Source organism: Manis pentadactyla, chromosome 7 (genome assembly GCF_030020395.1).
Source record: "Manis pentadactyla isolate mManPen7 chromosome 7, mManPen7.hap1, whole genome shotgun sequence".
In the NCBI taxonomy this organism is placed as follows: domain Eukaryota; kingdom Metazoa; phylum Chordata; class Mammalia; order Pholidota; family Manidae; genus Manis; species Manis pentadactyla.
The window spans coordinates 94,135,371-94,162,976 of NC_080025.1; the positions used below are offsets into that span (position 1 = coordinate 94,135,371).

General features: G+C 37.4%; 1 protein-coding gene across 1 annotated transcript in view; it reads right to left on the minus strand.

The window, feature by feature from the left end:
* The window catches only part of MACC1 (MET transcriptional regulator MACC1), a 65,175-nt gene that overhangs the window by 12,231 nt on the left and 25,338 nt on the right, over nucleotides 1–27,606 (minus strand). The window contains 4 exon segments of the mRNA XM_036877275.2: nucleotides 2,769–2,957; nucleotides 5,946–7,984; nucleotides 9,475–9,597; nucleotides 11,467–11,549. Coding sequence (XP_036733170.2) covers nucleotides 2,769–2,957; nucleotides 5,946–7,984; nucleotides 9,475–9,589 — 2,343 coding nt within the window. The 5' untranslated portion in view covers nucleotides 9,590–9,597; nucleotides 11,467–11,549.

Here is a 27,606-nt window from a genome sequence, read left to right on the forward strand (position 1 = left end):
GAATGTGAGCAAAACAGCCTAATTATAGGCTCTAGTATACATAAAAGGAAATTTTTGGAATGTGTGCCCTCTGAGGAAGTGAAATACAGGAAACAGAAACACCATGGGAATCAGAGACCTTATTATCTCCCTGCTCCAATTTTACTTCCCTCTTTTTGCATCCCCTACCCAGGACTAATACCACAGTGCTTTGAAATCAACTATGTTGCTTATAAATTGATCATATTTAAGAGTCATCTTCCTCCGGAGAGAATAATTGTACAGCTAGTTTTTTTTTACAGGGGGATGGAAATTCACATACATTTCCCTCTAGTTTGAAGGCCTAACGGGTAAAAACTCCTATAGATTATTTGGAATGGCTTCAGGTAAATATACCCTGGATTATTTTGTGAGCATTTAATAACATGGATCAGAGGGATAACCGTTAGTATTAATCACAATAAATTGAACAATAGCCCCTAGAAAGACACCTAGTGGATTTCCTCTCTGTTTCTGAGTATTTATCCACCGCAGGCATTGACTTAGTCATTTGTGATTTTGTCTGTGCAAAAGTCGATAATGGAAAAGTAGGTTGTTTGTTGGCTTCCATCAAGATTTGGGGGAAAACAAACTATAAACAACCACAGTTAGAAATCAGATTCTTGACAAAGCTAGGAGAATAAGAACTTTCTGACAAATAACTCTTCACAAAACTTTTTTAAAAACAGACACTTACTAAGAAAGTAATCCACACATCCACACAAGCACAACCTCCCCACCTAGCAACATCCTCCACAGAGTACTACATATGTTACAAATGATGAATCTACATGGACACGTCATAGTCACCCGAAGTCCAAAGTTTCTCTTCGGGTTTACTCTTGGTGTTGTACATTCTATGGGTTTGGACTAATGTGTTATGACATCCATCATTATGATATCATACCAAGTATTTCACTGTCCTACAAATACTCTGTGTTCTGCCTATTCATCTGTCCCTCCCCTCCCAATCCCTGATCATTTTACTGTCTCCATAGTTTTGCTTTTTCCAGAATGTCAAATCTTCAGAATCATACAGTATGTGGCCTTTTCAGACTGGCTTCTTTTGCTGAGTAATATGCATTTAAGGTTCCTCTGTGTCTTTTCATGCCTTGGTAGCTCATTTCTTTTTAACCCTGAATAAGTTTCCATTATGTGGATGTACCAGTTTATTTATCCCATCACCTACTAACATCTTGGTTGCTTCCAAGTTTTGGCAATTATGTAAAAAGTTGCTACAAACATTCATGTGCAGGTTTTTGTGTGCACATAAGCTTTCAACTCTTTTGGGTATATACCAAGGAATACAACTGATGGATTGTATACTAAGGGTATGGCTGTAAGAAACAGCCAAAGTACCTTCCAAAGTGTCTGTACCATTTTGCATTCTCACCAGCACTGAATGAGAGTTCCAGGTGTTCCCCATCTTCAAGAGCATTTGGTATTGCCAGTGCTGTGGATTTGGGCCAGTCTAACAGGCAGTGGTATCTCATAGACAACTTTTTAATCAATTAACTGAAATACCAGAATAGTATATCCCTCGTAATATTGTTCTTTTTTTCCCTCTTAAAGGTTTCTCATCTTTCAGCACATTCAGCAAAAACTGATTTGTAGATGGTAATACCCCTATTAGTGTACTAATATAAATGTAGTCTGTAAGGGGGAAATATGTCCTGGCTGCTCCTGGCTCAAGTGTTTAGTTTAGAGGAGTCCTTGCTGGAGAGGCAGCTCCAGGGACCCAGAAGCCAACCTGCGGAGACCTCCACTGCAGCTGCTGGGATCAAACTGACTTAATTTGCCTCGTGACTCATCATGGAAAGGTTGCCTGATTCTGCTTACCCAGATGGCATGGTTGCTTCAAAATAAGAAAATTGTCTCAGGAAAGTAATACCCAGCTCTAGGCCCAAAACGGAAATGGAGGACATAGCTTTTGCCTCTTGCAAAGTCATTATCTAATCAGAGAGAGAATCATTCCTTAACTGAAATACCTTGAAAATGCTTTCACTCTTGTGAGAGAAAGATACAGAACACTGCATATGTGCTCATCACTGGAGTATTTTTATTTAAGGCAATAAAATCTGACTCACATTTCTTTACAGTAAATAGAGAAAATATTTATCTAATTTACACTAACAGAGGAAATTTCTTTTAATATTAATAAAAACAGTATATTCATGTTAAACATTTAATTTATACCAAGTGCTGCTATTCTGTATTTGATGTCTATAGCTCTTATTGTATGCAAAATTGTGAAGGAGATAATGTAGCTTTTAGATATCTCTATCTCTGATTTTCTGTGATCCCACACCATCTACCCTCTTAATATTTGTCACCAAACATTATTATAACAAACAACTATGTCTGTGTCTGAGGCTGATAAATACTTATTATTATATCCTCTTCCCTTGTCCTGATTTGTTGCCATCTCCTCCCTTCAAAGTTTATCTGTTCTCTGCCTCAAGTTCTTAAAGTCCTGCCTACTAACTGGCTAGCTCTCCAATTTGGTCGATTTATTTGATCAAAGGCTGTGTTATACATAATCCAACAGAAGAAACAGCCATATATTTTAAGGGTCCTTGATGCCTTTAAAGAGTTATATGCATACAGACAATAATGACCGCTATAGGTACAGTAACTTCAGTTCCTGGATCCTCTGGGACTCTCCCTCAATCCACGTATGTGGTGCAGACTTAATTACATTTGATTTACTTGAGTTTTTAACTGTTTAATTAGACAAGCAGAAATCTTACCTCAACAGTAACATCTCCAGCTTTTCCTTGGTGAGGAATTTCAAATGCCTCCATTTGTTGCTTTGTGAGTCCTACTAACTTCTCAGCTAGTTCCCTCCAGCCTTTTCCAAGTTTGACAGCTGAAGTCAGAAGAGCAGCCTCTCGGATGAGATGTGCTACTAACCCTTGGCAATCCATCTTCAACAGAGCCTGCAGCAACAATTACATGTCATGATCAAAAGCAACTGACGGGCTTTTTCCCTTACGTTAATCTTTTCATTACATATTCTGGAAACTGGTGTCCTCTTTTTACTACATGTATATTTGACTTTTCTAAAATTCAAAAAGTTGATTTGCTTTTAAGCAAATCCAGTTAGCAAAGTACAGCAAACATAACTAGACCAAAATTAGGGGAGATTTAGTAGTAACTCAGTGACTAATTCTAAGGCCTTGGATGAACCACTCAACTAATGTATTTCTAAATATCCTTAATGGCAAATGGAGGTAGTTGAGCTAGACACTGCCAAAGATACCCCGAGGTTCTAGCAGTCTGTAATTTATCAACCCAGGGACGATTACTCACTCTAGAAAAAAACATTCCTTTCCTTACTAGAGGATTGGCTACAAGATTTTTCTAAGCACACTGGGACTAGTAAACATTTTTCTGTTTTTCATCAAAATGTGATTTAAAACTTCCCAGAATCATAACTACTGCATAAAAATAAGACACTCCAACAAAGCTATGGATGCTTATGACCAAAAAACTAACTCTTTCCCTTCACCACCAGTATAATTGTGCTAAAGAGAAACCACAAATTATTGGAGATAAAACATTTAGCCTTCAACAGTGCAAAATGGAAAACTATCAGACCCTTTCTTCCTTAATTAGGCATCTGAGCTTTGTCAATCATTTCAAACAAGTCTGCAAGTTTCTCTTTTGCCTTGAATGTATTCTCAAAATATGAGATTAGACCTATGTATATATCTATTTTCTGTTCATTTGGTAGTCCCTCATCATTGAATGGCACTTAAGACTTTCATCTATCACTATGCAGCAACAGGTCAGAATGGATGACCAAGGCACTTCGGAAGTCCACAGGAGTCCGTCCTATGGAGGTATTAGGAGAACGACCCCCAAGCCTATATTGACCCAACATTTATGGTGAAGAGACCTTAGGGAGAAGCAAAATATCTATTGAATGATTTTTTAAATGGATACAGTGGTACTACCACCCTCTCTGACTACCTGTTCATTATGAAAGTTCAGTCAGTGTTACAGTGCTTGAGAGAGTATCAGGTGTCAAGTATATAAGGCAGCCAGTCTCAATGTCAAAAGATAACTAAGGAGTTTGGAATCCACAGTCTTTATCAGCTCCCTCCCTGCTACCCTAAACTAACACACAAGAAAAAAGCATACGTACTGTGCAAAGAAAGCTTGAAGAGATGGCCCCTACCCACCATGCTCCATTGTCTTCCAGTCAGATAATCAGGCCCAAGAGTCCCTTCCCTACAGAAATCCTGAAACCTCCACTGAGGTGCAGTATGAGTTTTTAGGAACTACTCTTGAATGACCTCCCCACCATCACTGTCTAGTTAGTCATGAAAGCCACTCAATTAATTATCCTGCACCAACATAATGCAGGTATGCTCAGGCTTAAACTTTCAGACCATTTGGCCAATATAACCTCTTTTTTGTCACTAAAAGAAACAAGAGAGCAGTTTTCAGTTCAAACTTTCATGGGTTCATGATGAACATGAGCTGATGCAGAGGTAATGAGAGGTAATAAGCTATTGCAAAATGTGTGTGCAGCTTTGACCTGGTAGATCAGCCAATGACTCTAAATGTCTCAGGTTAGTGAGAACGCAACAAACACACCACCATGTAACTATCCACTTAACAACTGCGCAGTGGAGCTTTTAAAATCTAAACCTTCTCAGTGTCCCTGTAGAACCATACAAATAGTTGAAAGAGAGGAAGTGTTTTATATATACTTTTTCTTTACTATATAAATTACTGTTAATGCCATAAAATAAATTCCTTTTTAAAAATTTGTCTCTTCCTTTTTCATCTTGATTAAAACCTTGCTCCTCTACGTGAACCTGCCTATAAATCTCACTCATTTCTTGTAGGGCACCAGCCTTGCACAGTTACATGGTATTTACTACATGCACAAGCACATATATGCACTTACACAACACACACACACACACACACACACACACATGTTCATAACTTTGTTTCAGGAAGACACAGTGGTTTTTAAGTGTGGCTTTGGGACCAAAAAGGTCTCAAGTACCATCTCAGATACTAACAAACTGTGGGCCCTTGGCAAGCTGTCCAACCTCATAAGATTCAGTTTCCTCCAGTTGTGAGATGACGATACTAACTGTACTTTCCCCATAGAGTTATTGTATGCTACATGAGATAGTGTGTATAGAGTGTTCAGCACAGTGCCAAGCACAGAGAGATCTTAAGAGGGTTATTTGCTATCATTATTCCTATTTATACATTCACATTTTATTCATTTTTAGAAATATGCTCTTGACTTTTTTAAAAATAATATACTGAGTTTCTACTTTAAAAGCAAAACCAGTTCTTCATCTTCTTTACAGCTCTCCACTGAGCTTATACTAGAGTGAATGCCATATGGAAAAAAAAATGATCCTGTGTATCTTTTTAAAACATAAAGATTGAGAAAAGGATTAGTCGTATCATTTTTTTTTTTTTGGTTGTGATACGTTGCTTACAGAAGAAGAATATTAACTTGCTAAAGTAAAAGACATTGGTGATATATTTTTTTAAACACACTAAAAAGTGGACCTATAGCAATGTCCAAGTTAATTAGTTTGTTTCAGTTTGCCTTTATTTACTGTCATCTTATTAGAGCTTCTCTGATATTTTAAGAGCTATTCAACTATTTGAGGGAGAAAGAGAAGAGATCTCTTAACTGTTATGCTCTAACACAAACAGAATCTTTAATATTCCTTTAAAAGATGATCTTCAGGGGCCTAGTTTCTGGGAAAATCACAGTGAATCCCAAATCTAAGAAATCAGTTATATAATCTTGTAGGAAAAGTTCCATGTTTTCTGTAAGGTGACTTCAATTTATTTGAGACTGCTGAGAGTTTCATAAATATTGCCAAGATAATAAAAATTTATCTATGGTAAATAAAGTACTGTGATCAAGCAATACTCACCATGGTAAGTTCATAAAGAAACTTCCTGGTATTGTTACCAGCATGGCAATCTTCCTTTAACTTCTTTACAACATAAGAAACTTTTTCTGATTCTTTGTCTGCTTGTATTTGACCAAAATCTTCCAGTGCCAGATGTGAGTAACCAAGGACATCAGCTAAAACTTTCCAATCATAAACTTTTTCTGACACCAAGGTCAATACAACTGAGTAGATGTAAGTCAGTTTTTTAAAGGGCAGGGCAATTTGTTCAAGAAGATTCCTGGTTGTAAAGACACTATCTGTCATAGACATTACTTGTTCCTTTCCAATCAACTTGACATTTTTGCAATGTACAAGTCCAATTTTACCTCTTAGGATTCCCACATACCATTCTTTCACTTTGGACTGTCCAATGGCTTTTATCTTGCCCTCTCCTAGAAGAGCTACTGCGTCGCCTTTTAAATATTCAAGTAAGTAGTCAATCTTGTTTTGTCTTAGCACTGTCTTCAAGGTTACCCCATAGTTGGTAAAGTTCAATTTTTTGTCCTGAAATGTGGGATATTTAACACACAACGTTGGTAATAAAGGAGCAGCCTTGATTTCCTTCTCCTGCAAATCACCTGACATATCTGAAAGTCTTTTTAGTTTTGGGGCTGGACTGGGCGTAGTGACAAAGAACTGTGTAACTGGTCTACCATCTGGAGGCTCTACCTGAACACGGAAAACAAATAAGTGCATTTCTCTGGAGTCAATTAAGGAAAATAAAATTTGCTGATAAACTGCTTCACCTGCTTGCAACTTCTTTTGTTTAATTTCATTCCTTTCTCTTTCTGCGTTTACTTCAAAATCAGGATCACATGAAAAAACAGAAATACTTAAATCTTGAGGCTTATCAAGTAAAAACGAATGCTTCCCCCAGAGCTGAAACACAACTGGAGATGTTGTTTTCCCACCCTTCTTAATATCAGAGATTGTTAGCCTTCCTGGTATATAACTATGTCCACAAACTGTGAAAACAACAGTGAAACTGGGATGGATTTATTTGGGCCCATAAATTCCAACTGAGGTGGTTTTGTGGATACAATCCCAGATGGTGGCAGCCGGTGGCTGAGTAGCCTTAGCTTGTGCAGCAGCCACTAGATACATCACCTTACTCAAGTCTATTAGCTTGACTTGAATGGTGTCTTCATAAATGTAGCAGTTGTTTAACACTTTGAAAGGGCCTTCTTTACTCAGGCTGTGTAAACACACCACTTCTGTCATGACTTGGCTGAAAGGATCCTTTCTCACTTCAGCCCCGATTTTCATCTCCAGCAGTATGGCTTCCATTGTGTTAAGGTTGCCTAGCATGATTTCCAACAGTGGACTTACAGTGCATGAAAGATCATGGTTAAGCACTTCTGGAGGACTGAGAAAAGCCCTTAGAGATACCTCTTGGAATTCTCCCATGGCTACATGGCCTTGGGGCACATGAATAGTGATATCTGACTCAGGTAACTGTATTGACCCTCCTCGGTGGTTTAATTTACAAACTATCATAGTCTCCGCAACTTGGGTTTGGGCCCATCCAGGACTATGATTAATTGTATTCAATTCCAGGCAGGAGCGGACCAGCTGGTGTTGACTTAACCAGGCCATTTTATAAGCCTCTCGATCATTCTGAAGCCATTCTAAATCTTGTTCAAGGATCTGGCCAGAGTTATGTATATTCTGATGGGCATGTGCTGTGTAATCTAAAATGTCCAAAAGTTCTGAAACACTTTTTGATCTTCCAGATTTCCTTGAGGAAGACTGCCTAAGCAATTGATGCACATCAAGTTCATCACCAGAGGAATCGAAAGAATTTCCAGTTTCTACTTCTCTAAAAAAAATAAAAGGATCTTCTTTCAAGATGGAAATATTCTCTTTCTTCTGGTTATTTCTCATCTGAGTTATGTCATCCAAAAATGGATTAGAAGCAGACACTTCATTCCAGAATGGATCTGTAGCTGTGGAAGCATTATAGACATGAAGTGTGGAAGCATCGGGTCCATCGGTAAGCAAACCTGGGTTTGGACATTCTTGTTATTGAAACAAACAACAAAAAATAAATAAAGAAAGAAAGATGAAGTGGCATTCTGAGATACAACCAAGGTGAATTTTTATTATAGCTTAAAATTAGAGACTTTTTATTTTGCTTTTTGATTTCCATCTAAGAGCAACTCTAAAATTAATGTTAAATTTGGTCAAATTTTCATGTTGTGAGGAGAGGGAAATTAAATTGTTCTACCGTTTATTTATATAATGTTATTTTACCTCAAGGCATCATGATTTATAAACAAATAAATGTTTAAAAGTTTAGATAATCCATTTAGCACAATTCCTTCAAAATGAATGACCCAGACTAAATCCACTTATGTCTTATTGTTTTATGTTTCATTTTCACAAAAAAACCCTCAGAATTCAATTATTCATACTTTTCTAAACATGAATTAGTTTGTCTCATTATATCGATTGTTGATTTAATGTTTTTATTTTCTGATAATAGTCAATATGTGAAAAAATATCAAATACAAGTTAATAGCTAAAATATATTTTGAGAAACAATATCAAATTAATAATGCATTTCTTAGATTATTTTTGATAACCCTGAATTGACAAATTTTAATACATTTTTCTTATGAGATTTTTTTCAAGATGTTTTTTCATGAAAAAAATAAACATTTCATGAGAATGAATATTGCAAGATAGACCATTAGATTTACTACTTGAAAGAATTCACTGAGATTTTTCCAGTTTAAAATAACAAAGAGCAGGGTTGCCACCACGAAATGAAAACTGGGTATTACTTTAGAAAGTATTTTAAGAATCAGTAACACATTAAAATATTCACATATCAACCATAAGGAATTTCCACATATCTCACAAATATATTGAAGTCATCCTTTTTTATGTTTACAGCAACTCATACTTGCTCATTTCTCAATAAATATTGGTAACGGTTCTGGAGACTTTGTGAAACTAGTACTGCCTTACAGAAAATGAAAGCCAAAACGGCCAGCCAAAATAGCAAAATGAATTCAAGCAAACTGTCAGATTTTTTGTTTAATATATAGAGCCATAACTTGATTGAAATAAGTTTTAAGCATCATATATTAAAAATTAGAAGATGCATTTTGAAAAATAAAAGTTGCATTTCTCTTATTGTCATATGCTTCTTTAATCCAGTTTCATCTCTTAAAATTTACTTTTCCTCTGAGGATTAATTCAAGTATTTCATGCTTCATGAAGACTTAGACCACTCCAATCTCCAGAGATCTCTTTAACCCCCAAACTTAATATATTTACTGCATGTACCACTCATTTAATAATGAGATTTTGCCTCCTTATAATATTTATTATAATCTATTGGCTGTACTATTTTATTTTGCTTATCTCATTAATGATAGTGTATTTCTATGACAACGTTGAGGTTTTATGATTCTCTTGATCTTCTGTAGCGCTTTTCAGAGGTAGCCTTCCAAAAGTTATTGGTGGTGGATGAAAAAATTACCAGTTTAAATTCCTGTACCTGTAATATTGCAATTTTTTGAGGATTTCCAGGATTCCATGTCAAACAAATTTCTTTCAGACTTACTTCGTGAAATTCCTCCTGACCAAAACTGGGCTCTCTCACTGGTTAACATTTTGCCACCTACAAAATAATATATATACTTATATTCCTTGTAAGCATATACATACAGGTTGACAGAGAAGTCAAACTCAAAGTAGTCCACATATAAGTAGGAAATTGCATATAAAAATACTCTACATAGGGTCTCTACTTCTGGTAGGATGGTAGGCCAGATATCCTGAAATATGTACTTTCACTTCACTGAAAAATGTTCAGATCCAGTTTAATATCAACAAGCAAACCTAGAAACACTTTAGAGATTCTATAAAATGAAAATTCCAAGGATAACAAAAAAAGAATAGTAGGATGAAAGTTCAATAAATAGACATTCCCTGTTTGGTGACTGGAAAACTAAAAATCACAAAGCTGGAAATTCTCCCCAAATTCTTCTATACATTCAATGGTAGCTCCAAGAAAAACCTCAACATGTTGTGTATATGCATGTGCTTCTTGAGCTACTTTAAAATTTATATAGAAAAGCAAAGGGCTAATATTCAAGGCAATCCAGAAGAACATGATGAAAGTGACATGTGCCACCAGATAGCAGCATTTACTAGAAATGCTAAGACAGTGGGGAACTGGAAAAGAAATAAACCAAGGACATGCAATACCCCTAGAAACAGACCCACCCTCATATGAAAACTTGTTATATGACAGAAGTGCCCCTGTAGAGGAGTGTGGAAATTATGGGTTATTCAGTAAATGTTGATGGTACAATTGCTTGCCCATGCTAAAAAAATTACATTGATTATACACAAAAATCAATTCTAAGAGATTTAAAAACTAAGAAGCAAAACTTTAAAACTTGACAATAGTCTAAGGATTATCTTAATGCTTTATGAAAAGTAGAGAATTTCTTAAGAAAAGGTACAAAACACCCAGAATGCAAAACCCTATTAAAAAAATCTGAAATCCTATATATCTAAAAGACATCATTTACAAAAAGCAAAAACACAAGCCAAAAATTGGGGGAAGATATTTTCATTATATAAGTGAAAAAGAAAAAAGGATTGGATTCCAAAATATATCAAAGACTTCTACAAATCAATATATAAAATAGAAACAATATTGCAGAAATATTTGAAGAGATCTGAACAAGCATTTTTTAAAAGCAAACACAAATGATCCATAAATATATTTAAATGTGCTCAATTTATTGGTAATCAGGGAAATGTTAATGAGGCCATATGAGATTTACCACCCATCAAATTTACAAAGGTTTTAAAATATGGCAACACCAATTATTGACAAAGATGGGGAGCAAATGGAAATTCTACACACTCCTAGTGGAAGTGTCAATAGGCAGTATCACTTAGAAATCAGTCTGGCATTATTTAGGAAAGATGCTTACAGCTAGTACCCAGAAATTCTAATCTCAGTTATTTAGTAAAACCTGGCATATGTGCATCAGAAGTAATACTCATGAATATTCATTACATTAACAATCAAAATATTCTTTGCCATATGAATGGATAAAAAAAGCTGTGGTGTTTTAATATAGTGGAGTACCATGCAACTATGAAAATAGATGCATTACAACTAAAAGCATTAATATATACTAACTGTAAGTATTGCATTGCTGAGACTCAGCCTTCTTAATGTGTATATTTTCTGTTAGTCCCATAATAACACTGAAAAATAAATATTTAAAATTAGATTTTACAGAATACAAAAATAAATTGCAGCAATGGTACATACCAACCAACATAACTAACCTATGAGTCAAATAGCTGGTGAGTGACTGACCAGACATGATTACTCATGCACATTATGGCTATTCCACACAGCCCATAACTCAGGATGCCCTATACCTTTCCTTAGACAAAAGGTTCCCAGCAGTACATTCTGAGACTATCCCACCTTCTAGTTCAAATTTCCAATCATGCTAACCTTGACTTTTTGTTCCCCTTCATTTGTTAACCACACCTCCTTCCCCTTTGACTTTTCTTCTTGTCAGACTCTTCTTTCACGTTCTGAAAATAATAAAGAACAAAAAAAAGGAAGAACAAATTTGATGAAGGAGAGAAGAAACATTTTCCAAACATAATGAGTAAACAAATGCGAAAATTCTCTCATAAGGTAGCATACTCAAAAAAATCAAATGGTGCAATAGAAATCTTTTTCCTCTGAGAGATGAAACTATCTGAAAAGACTAGGTGAAAGGCTAAATTATGCAATTTGCAATTTGCCCTGAAACCTCAAGTTTCCTGGCAGATCTACAGAATTCTGTGGTTGATTTTACCAAGTATAATGTCCAAAACTAAAGTCCTTAGCATACCACAGGTAACTAAAACTTTGAAATAGAAAAACTAAGTTCACATCCTTCAGCAAAATTAACCACATCAAATTAAAAATGAGAAAAAATGTTTAAATGAAAATATTTTTCAAAAAGATAAAGTACATTTTAAATGGAGAACAAATTTAGACAGAAATTTACCTAAATTCTTTAATTTCTTGTGGAAAAAAGAGAGCAGAAAGGAACAAAATATACCTTGGATCCCTTTGAAGCAAATAACTCTTGATATAAAAAAATAGTTGTAACCCAGTGAAACATAGTTAGAAGTCCTCAACCACCCCAGAACCCAGAATTGGTGCCTTATGCAGCTATGACCCTAGAGAATCATAAAATTTCAAAACAAAGGCCCAGGTGTTCATTAGTTGGAATTCATTGTGGAGCAGCCCTCTTCCCTAGTCACCCAAGCAGATTTTTACTGTCCTTTAAGCCAGTGGTTCTAAACTTCAGTGGTACCAAAATCATGGAGGGTTTGATCAAACAGTTTGCTGGACCCACCCTATTTTTAATCTATAAAGTGTGGGGTTGAACGCACAAATTTGCTTTTCTAACAAAGTGGACAAGGGCTGTGATGCTGTAGCTCTGGAGGGCACATTCTGGAAACCACTGTGCTGAATTCTTTTCCTGGCCAAACAGATTTCTCCCTATTCTCTGGTTGCTCCCACTATCTCCTAACAAATCCTCCTCCCCCACCCACAGCGCACGCGCGCGCGCACACACACACGATGTCACTGGACTTCATCTTAAATCTTGATTTTTTTTCTTTCTACGAATCGAGGGAGAGGCAACAGAGGGAAGAAGCCCTTGGAGGAAGGGTCGCGGCGCTGACGTCAGGAGGGCAGGGCTTGCTTACACAGGCGCAAACAGCGCAAGCCACATGCGTCAGTTCCTTGTGTTTTCTTCCAATCAAACTTAATACTCAATGGCAATTGCTGTCCAAAATGGGAATTTATAAAACTTGGTCTAAGAAGCATGAGTCAGTGTTTGTTGAAATCGATCACTGGGAAAAGAGCAGTTTACTACCCACTTCACTGGGGACATGTTCTTGTCAGTGTGCATTTTATAACGCTCTTACTCTGATTCTACAGATTGCATTACTTTTTTCCTTAAAGAACCAATGAACAAAGGTTTGCCCTTCATTTATTTTACTGTTTAAAATAGGCATTAAGCAACTGGAGAAATTTACCAACTGTAAAACTTAGCAAAAGACACCAGAAAATTGGGGTAGGGTGGGGAGGGATGTTAACAAAAGAAGCACCAGGGAAGCAATACCATTTTTAAAAATTATTCCTTTAAAATGTTCTCCTTTGAAGTGTTTATGGTAGTCACTAGATAGTGAAAACTGTTATTTTTAGCCACCCAGTAGGTTCAAAGTATCTTCCAACTAGTCCTTAAACACCTCAGATCTCCTTTACATGCTTCTGTAATCTATACTATATTTAACTCTTGACCTGTGTGGCATTAGAAACACTATAGGTGACAGTAATTGCTAAGAACAGTTGTTGGACCAGTGAATTTATTCACCCAATCAAAGGCCAAACCCACCCAAATAACTTTGCATTCCCTTGTGATTATAACCAGTATGAAAAGCCGGAGTGGCTCACAGAAGAGCCATAAGCTGCTGCTGATGTTGACTTAGTGTGATTTTACTGGATGTCACCATTGCATATGTAGCCTTTCGGGATGTTACCCACAGGGCACCTGCTGATGGGTTAGTAGCACTATCTGGAAGTATGTACACCCTACCACCAGTTATTAAATAGTTTGGGTGCTACCTCTGGTCATTATGACCAAAGATTTAAAAGACCTGACAGGGGAAAATGTCTGCTGGCATTTTCCTCAAGGAAAATGGCTTTACAAGATTCATTGGGACAGGCAGCAGGACCCTAGCATAGTAAGCAGTATTAGTAACACACAATGATGCCTCCAATCATGGTGACTCAAACCGTTCCATGCATACATCCTCTTATTAATATCACCATGTTAAGATGTTTATCAGTTCCTTTATATCTTACTACTTTCCATCACTGGCAGAACTGAAGTTCAGGAAAATTATAATAATTGTGCAGGTTAACATCAGATTATTGGGCACAGATCAGGAACAGAGAACCAGTAAATCAGAAACTGTTTTCATTTCAGCTTAATAATGTAGTCAAGCAAACTTCCCAGAAACCTCAGTCTGGAAGGGAAAGTGTAAAGGAATCTAAACAGGTATTCAAAAGGAATTATTTCAGGCCTATAAAGTAATACTAAAAATTAACCAACTTAAAAGCTATTATTTATTGAGAGCTTGCTATATATTCCTGGTACCATGCATGGATTTTTCTCATTTATAAATTGCAACTACTCTAGAAAGTTGGTACTATCATTATTCGCATTTTAAAGGTAGGAAAGTAGATATTCACAGAGTTTTTTTCCCAGTGACTACAAAGATACTAAGCAGGAGAGCTAATGTTTGAATTTAGGGATACTGGACTCTAATGAACAAGCTTTGACCTCCACACTATGCTTCCTACCCATGGACTTTCCCTTCCAGAAGAACTGAGATTTGAGACTATGCCTGGACTTGTTGCTGCAGAGCAGCAACAAGCTTTAATCTTGATACCAGGAGATCTTCACCAAGTTCACAGCAGGAACCACATCATGACCCCGTGACCTGTGCAGTCACACAGAACCTCACTCTCACGAGGGCCTCATGCTCAGTGTTCTGCTGTGGCCATCTTGAAATACTTAATGTTTTGAGCAAGGGGTCCCATAATTTCATTTTGCACTGTGCACTGTGAATTACATAGCTGTTGCCTGGGGTTGGCAATCTCTAGCCTTCAGACCAAAAGAAATGCCTTCAATTATAAGGGACCATAAAGAAAGGAGAAAAATATTTTGAATAAAGAATGTTCATTTTACAAATGATAAAGATGAGCGGCAAGAGGTTAAATGAGTCACCCAACGTAGCAGGTTCATCACTAGCAGGTTTACAAACCAAACTGTCATCTCCTGATCTGAACTCTTAAGAAGGAGCATATGAGAAGAGTTCTAACCATTCCATGAATTCTGTAAAAGTAAAAAAAGTGAGATCCTTTCAAATTCTGATGCTATATAATACCAAAAGTAATAGCCTAGTTTTAAGACCTTGAAGCAAAAATTACATGAAGTTTAAATCAATGAGTGTGAAACAAAGTGGTTCTCAGATTCAAGCTTCACTAGCATCATGTGTCCTACCAGGCAAGAATACTTCAGATACGACATTTGGCTAAGGCATGAGAAAAGCACATACACTGGCAAGGTTGGACCTACTGAGTCCTGACTACCTCATTCTTGTATCATCTTGCATTTCATCTCACAGAGCAGAATGACAACCAACATTCAAAAAATGGGCAAAGAATCTTTTGAAAATTCAGAGAATATTCCATGGAGATAGAGTTTAAGAAAGTATTACAGATTTCTGATAAATACCCATTGTAAATCAGCAACCATTTAATATTGACCTAACATATATAATGATCAACAGATTTATTTTTAATTAGAAGCCCCTTCAGTATGTCCATTTAAAAAAGTTATTTGTATGCACGTGTGCTCCCATATGCATGCATAACCCCCACACACACACATACACACATACACATACTTTCTTGGTTTAAAACAAATTTGAGAACCCTTATAAATCACATAATGCATTTAAACAACAAGAAATCATAAATTATTCTCAGTTAAGAAGTCTAAAAAAGAAAGCAAAACAAGTAAGTGAATAAATCAGGGTTACACTTCCAGGAAGTTGGTAGGAATATCAAAACAAATAATTTCACAAACATCGTGCTGTAGCTATAGACCACAAATTTGGCTCTCCACGTTCTCAGAGACCACAATCATTACCAATTACAAGCTCCACAGTGATCATATGATACAAATAAACCACTTTGCAGAAGTGTCAACATGGAGTGACACTCACCCCACCCTTTACCGTACGCCCAACAGCGAGTCTCTTTCTTGGGACTCTGTCTTCATGCGTGCTGAAGGCATCTCACCCAAGGACACTTGTGTTAAATCAGAGGGAGAGCAGTGGGTCCCGCTGAGCAGCTATCTATCTCCCTGCCCTAATACAGGAACACCTGTTAGGTTTCGAAAGTACTGCATAGATTATCTGGTCTGCTAAAGTTGATCGTACTTATTTTCTCTCAGCTGCGTTTCTGGTTCCACTTTTCAATCCTCACGGACTTACATGTTCTGGCTCTTGAAAAGGGCCCAAATAATTTATCTTGAAGACACAAATAATCAGCTAAACAAAAGATGAGAGCCATACTCTTTTTTGTTGTTGTTGTTATCATTGATCTACAATTACATGAAGAACATTATATTTACTAAGGTCCCCCCTTCACCAAGTCCCCCCCACAAACCCCATTACAGTCACTGTCCATCAGCGTAGTAAGATGTTGTAGAATCACTACTTGTCTTCTCTGTGTTCCACAGCCCACCCCATGCCCCCGCCACATTATACATGCTAGTTGTAATGCCCCCTTTCTTTTTCCCTGCCCTTATCCCTCCCTTCCCACCCATCCTCCTCAGTCCCTTTCCCTTTCGTAACTGTTAGTTCATTCTTGGGTTCTGTGATTCTGCTGCTGTTTTGTTCCTTCAGTTTTTCTTTGTTCTTATACTCCACATATGAGTGAAATCATTTGGTATTTGTCTTTCTCCACCTGGCTTATTTCAGAGAGCATAATGCCCTCTAGCTCCATCCATGTTATTGCAAATTGTAGGATGTGTTTTCTTCTTATGGCAGAATAATATTCCATTGTGTATATGTACCACATCTTCTTTATTCATTCATCTACTGATGGACACTTAGGTTGCTTCCATTTCTTGGCTATTGTAAATAGTGCTGCGATAAACATAAGGGTGGATATGTCTTTTTCAAACTGGGCTGTTGCATTCTTAGGGTAAATTCCTAGAAGTGGAATTCCTGGGTCAAATGGTAAGTCTATTTTGAGCATTTTGAGGAACCTCCATACTGCTTTCCACAATGGTTGAACTAATTTACATTCCCACCAGCAGTGTAGGGGGGTTCCCCTTTCTCCAGAACCTCACCAACATTTGTTGTTGTTCGTCTTTTGGATGGTAGCTATCCTTACTGGTATGAGGTGATATCTCATTGTGGTTTCAATTTGCATTATTTGATAACTAGCGATGTGGAGCATCTTTTCATGTGTTTGTTGGCCATCTGAATTTCTTCTTTGGAGAAGTGTCTGCTCAGCTCCTCTGCCTATTTTTCAATTGGAGATATGTTCAAGAAGAGGTCACTCATGTTTATGTGTAAGAGGTTTTTGCCTATATTTTTTTCTAAGAGTTTTATGGTTTCATGACTTGCATTCAGGTCTTTGATCCATTTTGAATTTACTTTTGTATATGGGGTTAGACAATGGTCCATTTTCATTCTCCTACATGTAGCTGTCCAGTTTTGCCAGCACCATCTGTTGAAGAGACTGTCATTTCCCCATTGTATGTCCATGGCTCCTTTATCAAATATTAATTGACCATACATGTTTGGGTTAATGTCTGGAGTCTCTAATCTGTTCCACTGGTCTGTGACTCTGTTCTTGTGCCAGTACCTGATTGTCTTGATTACTATGGCTTTGTAGTAGAGCTTGAAGTTGGGGAGTGAGATCCCCCCCACTTTATTCTTCCTTCTCAGGATTGTTTTGGCTATTCAGGGTCTTTGGTGTTTCCATATGAATTTTTGAACTATTTGTTCCAGTTCGTTGAGGAATGTTGTTGGTAATTTGATAGGGATTGCATCAAATCTGTATATTGCTTTGGGCAGGATGGCCATTTTGACAATATTAATTCTTCCTAGCCAAGAGCATGGGATGAGTTTCATTTGTTAGTGTCCTCTTTAATTTCTCTTAAGAGTGACTTGTAGTTTTTAGGGTATAGGTCTTTCACTTCCTTGATTAGGTTTATTCCTAGGTATTTTATTCTTTTTGATGCTATTGTGAATGGAATTGTTTTCCTGATTTCTCTTTCTATTGGTTCATTGTTAGTGTATAGGAAAGCCACAGATTTCTGTGTGTTAATTTTGTATCCTGCAACTTTGCTGCATTCTGATATCAGTTCTAGTAGTTTTGGAGTGGAGTCTTTAGGGTTTTTTACGTACAATATCATGTCATCTGGAAATAGTGACAATTTAACTTCTTCTTTACCAATCTGGATGCCTTGTATTTCTTTGTTTTGTCTAATTGCCATGGTTAGGACCTCCAGTACTATGTTAAATAACAGTGGGGAGAGTGGGCATCCCTGTCTTCTTCCCAATCTCAGACGAAAAGCTTTCAGCTTCTCGCTGTTCAGTATGATGTTAGCTGTGGGTTTATCATATATGGCCTTTATTATGTTGGGATACTTGCCCTCTATACCCATTTTGCTGAGAGTTTTTATCATGAATGGGTGTTGAATTTTGTCAAATGCTTTTTCAGCATCTATGGAGATGATCATGTGGTTTTTGTCCTTCTTTTTGTTGATGTGGTGGATGATGTTGATGGATTTTCGAATGTTGTACCATCCCTGCATCCCTGGGATGAATTCCTCTTGGTCGTAGTGTATAATCCTTTTGATATATTTTTGAATTTGGTTTGCTAATATTTTGTTGAGTATTTTTGCCTCTACGTTCATCAGGGATATTGGTCTGTAGTTTTCTTTTTTGGTGGGCTCTTTGCCTGGTTTTGGTATTAGGGTGATGTTGGCTTCATAGAATGAGTTTGGGAGTATCCCCTCCTCTTCTATTTTTTAGAAAACGTTAAGGAGAATGTGTATTGTGTCTTCTCTGTATGTCTGATAAAATTCCACGGTAAATCCATCTGGCCCAGGGGCTTTGTTCTTTGGTAGTTTTTTGATTACTGCTTCAATTTCTTTGCTCATAATTGGTTTGTTTAACTTTTGTGTTTCTTCCTTGGTCAGTCTTGGAATGTTGTATTTTTCTAGGAAGTCGTCCATTTCTTCTAGGTTTTCCAGCTTGTTAGCATATAGGTTTTCATAGTAGTCTCTAATAATTCTTTGTATTTCTGTGGAGTCTGTCATGATTTTTCCTTTCTTGTTTCTGATTTTGTTGATGTGTGTTGATTCTCTTTTTGTCTTGATAAGTTTGGCTAGAGGCTTATCCATTTTGTTTATTTTCTCAAGGAAGCAGCTCTTGGTTTCATTGATTTTTACTATTGTTTTATTCTTCTCAATTTTGTTTATTTCTTCTCTGATCTTTATTATGTCCCTCCTTCTGCTGACCTTAGGCCTCATTTGTTCTTCTTTTTTCCAATTTCGATAATTGTGACGTTAGACTATTCATTTGGGATTGTTCTTGCTTCTTCAAGTGTGCCTGGATCGCTATATACTTTCCTCTTAAGACTGCTTTCACTGCATCCCACAGAAGTTGAGGCTTTGTGTTGTTGTTGTCATTTGTTTCTATATATTCCTTGATCTCTATTTTAATTTGGTCATTGATCCATTGATTATTTAGGAGCGTGTTGTTAAGCCTCCATGTGTTTGTGAGCCTTTCTGTTTTCTTTGTACAATTTATTTCTAGTTTTATACCTTTGTGGTCTGAAAAGTTGTTTGGTAGAATTTCAATCTTTTGGAATTTACTGAGGCTCTTTTTGTGGCCTAGTATATGGTCTATTCTGGAGAATGTTCCATGTGCACTTGAGAAAAATGTGTATCCTCCTACTTTTGGATGTAGAGTTCTATAGATGTCTATTAGGTCCATCTGTTCTAGTGTGTGTTTCAAGTGCCTCTGTGTCCTTACTTATTTTCTATCTGATGGATCTATCCTTTGGAGTGAGTGGTGTGTTGAAGTCTCCTAAAATGAATGAATTGCATTCTATTTCCTCCTTTAGTTCTGTTAGTTTTTGTTTCACATATGTTGGTGCTCCTATATTGAGTGCATATATATTTATAGTGCTTATATCCTCTTGTTGGACTGAGCCCTTTATCATTATGTAATGTCCTTCTTTATCTCTTGTTACTTTCTTTGTTTTGAAGTCTATTTTATCTGATACTAGTACTGCAACACCTGCTTTTTTCTCCCTGTTGTTTGCATGATATATCTTTTTCCATCCCTTGACTTTTAGTCTGTGCATGTCTTTGGGTTTGAGGTGAGTCTCTTGTAAGCAGTGTATAGATGGATCTTGCTTTTTTATCCATTCTACTACTCTGTGTCTTTTGATTGGTGCATTCAGTCCATTTACATTTAGGGTGATTATTGAAAGATATGTACTTATTGCCATTGCAGGCTTTAGATTCATGGTTACCAAAGGTTCAAGGTTAGCTTCTTTAGAATCTTACTGTCTAACTTAACTCGCTTATTGAGCCATTTTAAACACTGTCTGGTCATTCTTCATTTTTCTCCCTTCTTATTCCTCCTCCTCCATTCTTTATATGTTGATTGTTTTATTCTGTGCTCTTTTGTGTTTCCTTTAACTGCTTTTAGTGGGTAGTTGATTTTACTTTTTTGCCTTTAGTTAGTGTTTGGTTGTTCTGCTTTCTTTGCTGTGATTTTATTTTCTCTGATGACATCTGTTTAGTTTTAGGAGTGCTCCCATCTAGAACAGTCCCTCTAAAATACCCTGTGGAGGTGGTTTGTGGGAGGCAAATTCCCTCAACTTTTGCTTGTCTGGGAATTGTTTAATCCCTCCTTCATATTTAAATGACAATCGAGCTGGATACAGTATTCTTGGTTCAAGGCCCTTCTGTTTCATTGCATTAAATATATCATGCCATTCTCTTCTGGCCTGTAAGGTTTCTGTTGAGAAGTCTGATGATAACCTGATGGGTTTTCCTTTGTAGGTGACCTTTTTCCTCTCTGTAGCTGCCTTTAAAACTCTGTCCTTGTCCTTGATCTTTGCCATTTTAATTATTATGTGTCTTGGTGTTGTCCTCCTTGGGTCCCTTCTTTTGGGAGTTCTGTGTACTTCCGTGGTCTGATCGATTATTTCCTCCCCCAGTTTGGGTAAGTTTTCAGGCATTATTTCTTCAAAGACACTTTCTATCCCTTTTTCTCTCTCTTCTTCTTCTGGTACCCCTGTAATGCAGATATTGTTCCTTTTCGATTGGTCACACAGTTCTCTTAATATTGCTTCATTCCTTGAGATCCTTTTATCTCTCTCTGCATCAGCTTCTATGCATTCCTGTTCTCTGTTTTCTATTCCATCAATGGCCTCTTGCATCTCATCCATTCTGCTTATAAACCCTTCCAGAGATTGTTTCATTTCTGTAATCTCCCTCCGGACATCATCCCTTAGCTCTTGTATGTTTCTCTGCAGCTCCATCAGCATGGTTATGACCTTTATTTTGAATTCTTTTCAAGGGAGATTGGTTAGGTCTGTCTCCCCAGATTCTTTCTCAGAGGAGATGGTCTGGGTTAATCTGGTCTGTATCAATTTTTTCTGCCTTTTCTTGGTGATAGAGGTAGTTGTGGGAAGATGGTGCGTGTCAGCTGGGGGACCGTCCCTTCTTGCTGGTTTGTGGCCCTTCTCTCCTGGGAGAACAGCAACCCCTTAGCAGCTTGTGCTGGGCAGCTGCACGCGGACGGGGCCTCTGATTCTTGCCCTGCTGCTGTGGAGTTAAGCTTCGTGGTTGCTGTGGGTGTGGCCTGCCTCGGGCTGCTGCTCCGATATGGTGGAGTCACGTTGGACGGGAAATGGCCAGGAGGCTGTTTATTGCCGGGAGGGGTCTCCGAGCTGCACTGCCACCCAGGCGTTTAGGGTGCCCGGAGTTCCCCAGGATTCCCAGCTGCCAGGCTAAGTGTCCCGGGACGTTTCCATCCAGCTGTGGGGTCTCTGTCTCTTTAAGTCTTTCAAAAAGCACTCGCTTTTCTTTGTCCCAGGGGAGCCGGCTGTGGGACCCGCTCACAGCTCTTACTTTCCCATTTCCCTAGTATCCAGCACCCCACACTCTCTGTGTCTGTGCTCTGGTGTGGATGGCTAGGGCTGGGTATTTAACAGTCCTGGGGTCCCTCTCCCTCCCCACTGCGACTCCTCTCCTCCCACCAGAGCTGGAGTGAGGGGTGCTCGGGTCCTGCTGGGCCACGGCTTGTATCTTACCCCCTTCGTGATGCGCTGGGTTCTCACAGGTGTGGATGTAGTCTGGCTATTGTCCTGTGTGTTTTGGTCTCTTTTTTAGGAATAGTTGTATTTGTTGTATTTTCAAAAATATATATGGTTTTTGGAAGAGATTTCTGCTGCTCTACTCACACCGCCATCTTGGCTCTGCCCCTGAGAGTCATACTCTTTTGTGAAAATTGACATAAGTAGCTAAAATGGAGGCCTGAACAGATCATTCCACCTCTCTCTGTGTATTGGAGCTGTGACATGGCTGAAATTTTCCCCAGAACACAGTGTTAACGTTGCCGCACAATAGCACATAGGTGCTAATCTACTAAGCCATAAGGCAAAGCTTTAGTACTTTCATTGTAGAAAACATTTAGTGAATTTCTTATGAAATACCTGCTGCTACCATATAATATTCCTACTGTCTGGGAATTGTCTATAATACTAATGTGTCTATCAAGTTTGTTCCTTGCAAATCTTCAAAGCTAAATTAGCTGCAAAACCTGTCTCTAAGTAACTGAATAAGTCTAATTGTTGCATGAGTTGTTGGTAATAATTTTGACTGTGTAATAGTGATCTTAAGCCATATTTGTCTGTATGCTTCAGTGCAAGAGAAGTTTTCTGGCTTATATCTTTCAAAGGGTACAGAGATAACTACTGATTCAGAAGAGGTGGGACCAGAGTTGGTTACAGTATGCCTAGTGAAACTGAACCTGTGGGATCCTCACTTGCAAGGCCCTGAGCCTAATTGTGTATTTGCTTTCTTACAAGCTTTTACCCTGCAAAACTCTACCACTTTGTAGAACACTTGACATCATGAGATCTCACTGGTTTGCCCTTAACAACAGTGTTTGTTCGCTTGTTTTTCTTATAGGTAAATGCATTTTGGCAAAGTACAAAGAATACAGTGTTTGTAGTTAGAATTCTCTTGTTTTTGACCCCTGCATATAAAGAGCTTGGGAAAGTTACTGAACATTTATATTTCTCTGTTTATCATCTGTGAAGAAAGGAAGATAGGAAGAAAGAATGTATACTATTATTATTATCTTAGTTATTATTATATAATGAGCCTGCCTTCTTCATAGTGCTGCTTTAACAATCAAATGAAATACTGTACAGTAGCACAAGCAGATGATTCCCCTTCTGTTCCTCTGGTCCCTCTCTCCTACTATTCCTCTGAGTAGAGAAGCAATGCCTCCAACTGGGCCCACTCAAGAAGCTTCTCCTCTCACTAAGACAGCTTGAGACTTTGACCTCACTCCCTGAGGCAAAGAAAAATCACTGCTGACCAGGTCACAGTACCATATCTCCTCTTCATCGGTCCTCATAGAACATTTTAACATAGCTCATGACATTTAAGCATTCATGCTGGGCTCATGACAACAGAAGCACTGGGGTACAGTAGGAAGAATGCAGTCTTTGAAATTAGACTGATATGGGATCAAAGCAAAACATACAAATGAATTCACTAGTCTAAACATTACTTTTCTCATCAATAGATTATAAAAACATCTATTTTAAGCAGTTGGGTTAAAAAAAACTGTTGTAAAGATTAAGTTAAATGCCATAAATCTCCAATGAACACCAATCACTGCTTAAAATGATAGTTCTTGCCTGTTTAATTTTTTTACATCTCTGCCAATTTTACTGGTTTACCACAAGTAATGAGTGGCTATTGACAAAGATACTTAAGGAACATTGGAAAGAGGAAGCGGAAAAAGAACTGTGGCAGTTTAAATGCCACTTTAGCTTAATTGATTATTCGACCTGATAATGCTCTTTCACCTCTCCAAAGAGGATAATTGAGAAATTACTGTATTATTTTTCTAACTAGGTTTTATCAGTCCTTTTGCAACAAAATCCAATGTTTTTTCAGCCAACACTTGCCCCGCTGTTACTGGATAGAATTAATTGCAAGATTCTCAATATTCTTTGCCAAGAGGAAAACAAAGAGCCTCTGACAAACACTTTATGTACTCTTCTTTGGTCTGAACTTAGAACACTGGTGTGAATCATTTACGTATCATCTGGCAAATCTACCCTCTTGACAGGGTACATATGAATGTTCAGTCTCTGTTAAATGAGAACAGAGTGTTTGTGCACTAGTAATTGCTGTGAGAAGAAGCACGTGGATGGGGTTTGGTAGAACTGAGAGATCAAAGAAAGGAACACTCATTATGCAACATCATCCAGTGTATAAAGCAGGAGTTTCTCTTAAATTCTCAACAATTTATCAGTCTAACTTTCAATGTTTCAGGGAATCACTCATTGTATTTTTGCTTGTCAATTTTGTAAACTGAGAATTGTGCTAAAAGAAGGAACTGTTTATCAAAGTCCAAACTTGAAAATTACTCCTATGTGTACATATGTGAATACATATGTATATTCAGATAAGTACATGGATGGACAGATATAGTTATATACACACACACACATATACTTAGCTTAACAAGAGACATTTTTGTAATTAGTAATGTGTCACTGTTCTGTGAATGCTGGAAACTAGATCATTCCTTTTCTGAGAGACAATCAAATCTTCAAAATTTCATTTAAGATAGTATCAAGAAGTGATAGAGTATACAAGTTGGAATAAAAAAGCTAAGAGAGACTAAAATTTTCCTCTAAGAAAGGAAACCAACTGACGGGGTTGGGAATTAGGTTGCAGCCTAAAAGGGAGTTGGGGGAAAAAGGATGTAACTAATGAGAATATTTTCACTGAAACACAGAGGGGTATGCATTGTCAACTCTACCATCTAGTTCTCTCACAAAATCTTACTTGGATAACACCCATATTACTTACTGATGCAATCTATAATTATCCTAATTCCAGGCATGAATAACAGGAAAACACAGCTGCCCAAGTGAACATCTGGGTTCCAAGCAGGAGACCAACCATCCTTCTGGGTTTGCCCAGGACCACCCTGTTTTGAAACTGAGAGCTCTCAGCCCAGGGAAAACCAGAATGATATTTATACATATTAGGGTGTAATATGTGGTCCCACATAGAGGATGTGAAATAATCATAGTAAATTCCTCCAATCTGTACAAAATTTTAAAATATTTAAAATCCCAAGAAAGGTAAATATATATAACTGAGATGTACAGGCATGACTAATTTTAATGTTTGAGTTCTGTTATTCTGTTTTTAGGTACTAAATTCTAATAGAAACTTCAAATTAATTTGTGTTTAAAAACAAAGGAAACCATCCAGAATGGAATGGATAGAATTGTCCATCACTGCCCTTTATGTGTTTCATTAAATCAGCCTGAAAAATTGAACTCCCTCACTTAGCAGCCCAAACGGACTGTGAACCCTTCTAATAAGGACCTTTTTCTCTCCCTCCCCCTCCATGTCCCCTTCCATTTAAAGCAGGTGGAATTCTCAGAGTTGAAAATTGTGTTTCCCTCTGCTGAGACCCTTGCTTCTCTGTGGAAGCTGGTGGGTTCTTTGTGTTCAATTGGGGAGCTGGAAGGAGGTTCAGAGTTGTGCCCATCAGCACCACCTGGTGGCAGGTGAGGTCCTGCCACTGCGGCCCCAGAGCTTTGTCCCAGCCAGCCCCTGACCAGTCGCCGTAACCACTTTAGTGTTAAACAGTGGTTCTCAACTGTTCCTCTGCATCAAGATCAACTTCAAAACTTTAAAAATATAAAATATAAAATAAAAACAAAAAACAAAAACAGATTCCCAGAACCTATCTCATGAGCCTGGTGTTGGGCTCAGGTATCATGACTTTTATGAAAAGCTCCCAGGAGATTCTCATGCACAACAAAAATTGAGAGCCACTATATCATAATTATAAGGTGAGGAGAATATATTTGTTTCATTTTGCTATGTTTCAGACAAATATATTACTGGGCATAATAAAATGTATGGCAGCTCAAGGTACCCATTCCTACAAAGGTAAACGTTCAGGGGCAGGAACATTTATTAGGATATAGTGTTAGACATGGGCTTTCAGGATAATAAAAATGTAGACTCTTTCTTCCCTGTGGGTGGGGTGGCCCTTGGTTTTATAGCTAAGGGTCACATCTAAGGCCAGATCTGCTCTAGGCTGTAGGGACACATTTGATGCCTGAGCAATGAGGGGTTAGGGCACTGAATATACACCAAACCCACAGTCAAAAGTCTGTGTACAAATTTTGACTTCCCAAAAACTTAACTATTAATAGCCTACTGTTGACTGAAAACCTCACCGATAACATAAACACTTGATTAACACATATTTTATATGTGCATTATATGCTATATTTTTACAATAAAGAAAAAATTTTTTTCAAACTCTTGCAAATCTCCAAAGAATTTACCAATATATTTATTTTAAAAAAACTACGTATAAGTGGATCTATGCCATTCTTACCCATGTTGTTCATGGGTCAACTGTACTTGCCCACAGCATGCTTTGTTAAGATTCATGTTTCCTTGTCTTCTCTTTCTCTTAGAATTTTAAGGTCTAGATAGAGATACTTCCAGATACTAAGATAACTTAAAAGGCTGCTTTTAGCATTACTCCTGGTTCTGCCTATAACTTAAGCAAACAAGTTTACTTGTGCTCCAGGTGGCACTTTCCAAATCACCACATAAGTGTACACACACACACACACACACACACACACACACACACATATATTTTGGGATATGCCTGTGTATTCTCTTTTGTTCCCTATTTCAGAATATGTGCATCATATTTCTCTTCAACCTGCCAGGGAGACTATGGAAGATAGATGGTATCAGTCCTCCATTAAGAGGTCAAAATCTGAATCTGAATCAGTAAAAAATTGTTATTTGTACAGAGGGCTCTACTCTTCTAAGAACTAATAAGAGACAAATTGTTCTTTAATAGTCCATCAAAATCCTAGCCATTTCTATTACAAGCTTTTATTACAAGACTATATTAAAATATTTATCTTTCCAAATATATCTTCTGATGTTCAAACAATAATCAAAATGAGCATTCCAATTAAACTCAACCAAACAGACATAAACTGAATGAAAATGACATGTAATCAGGGAAGAAAGAGAAGAAATAAGGAAGACTCTTAGGACTGCATTAGATATCCAAGCTAAGAATGAAATGGCTCTTACAAAATATATGGAAGGAAATGGAAATATTCCTTTAAATAGATTTTAACTATGAAGACAAATGAAAAAGAAAATTCTCCTTAATTATAAAGAGGGTAAAAATAGAAGACAAGCTGAGAAAAACCTGCTTTTAATCTTTTAAAAACACTGTGAATGAAATAAAATAATAGAAGATAAAGAGACTGAAAACAAGGGAAATCTGTCAGAAGTAGGAAAGAGATTGTCTAATGCAGATCAACTTAAATTTGTAGTAACTAATAATAGCTAACAATTACTGGGCATAGTCTGTGCCAGGCAGTGTTCCCAGTACTTGGCATTTGTACAGCAATGTTGTAGAGTAGATGATATTATTGTTTCCACTTTGCAGTTGGGGAAATTGAGATACACAGAGATTAATTAATTTACTCAACATCATACTACTAGGAAGTAAAGAAGACAAGAGCCAGAGCTCAAGAACCTCGTTTCAGAGTCCACACCTCGATGACTACATGCAGAGTAATCTACAGGTAACGCCACTGAAGACCCTAAGGTCTAATGCCTTAAACAGCTTTTCTGAGGGAACAATGACAAGAATT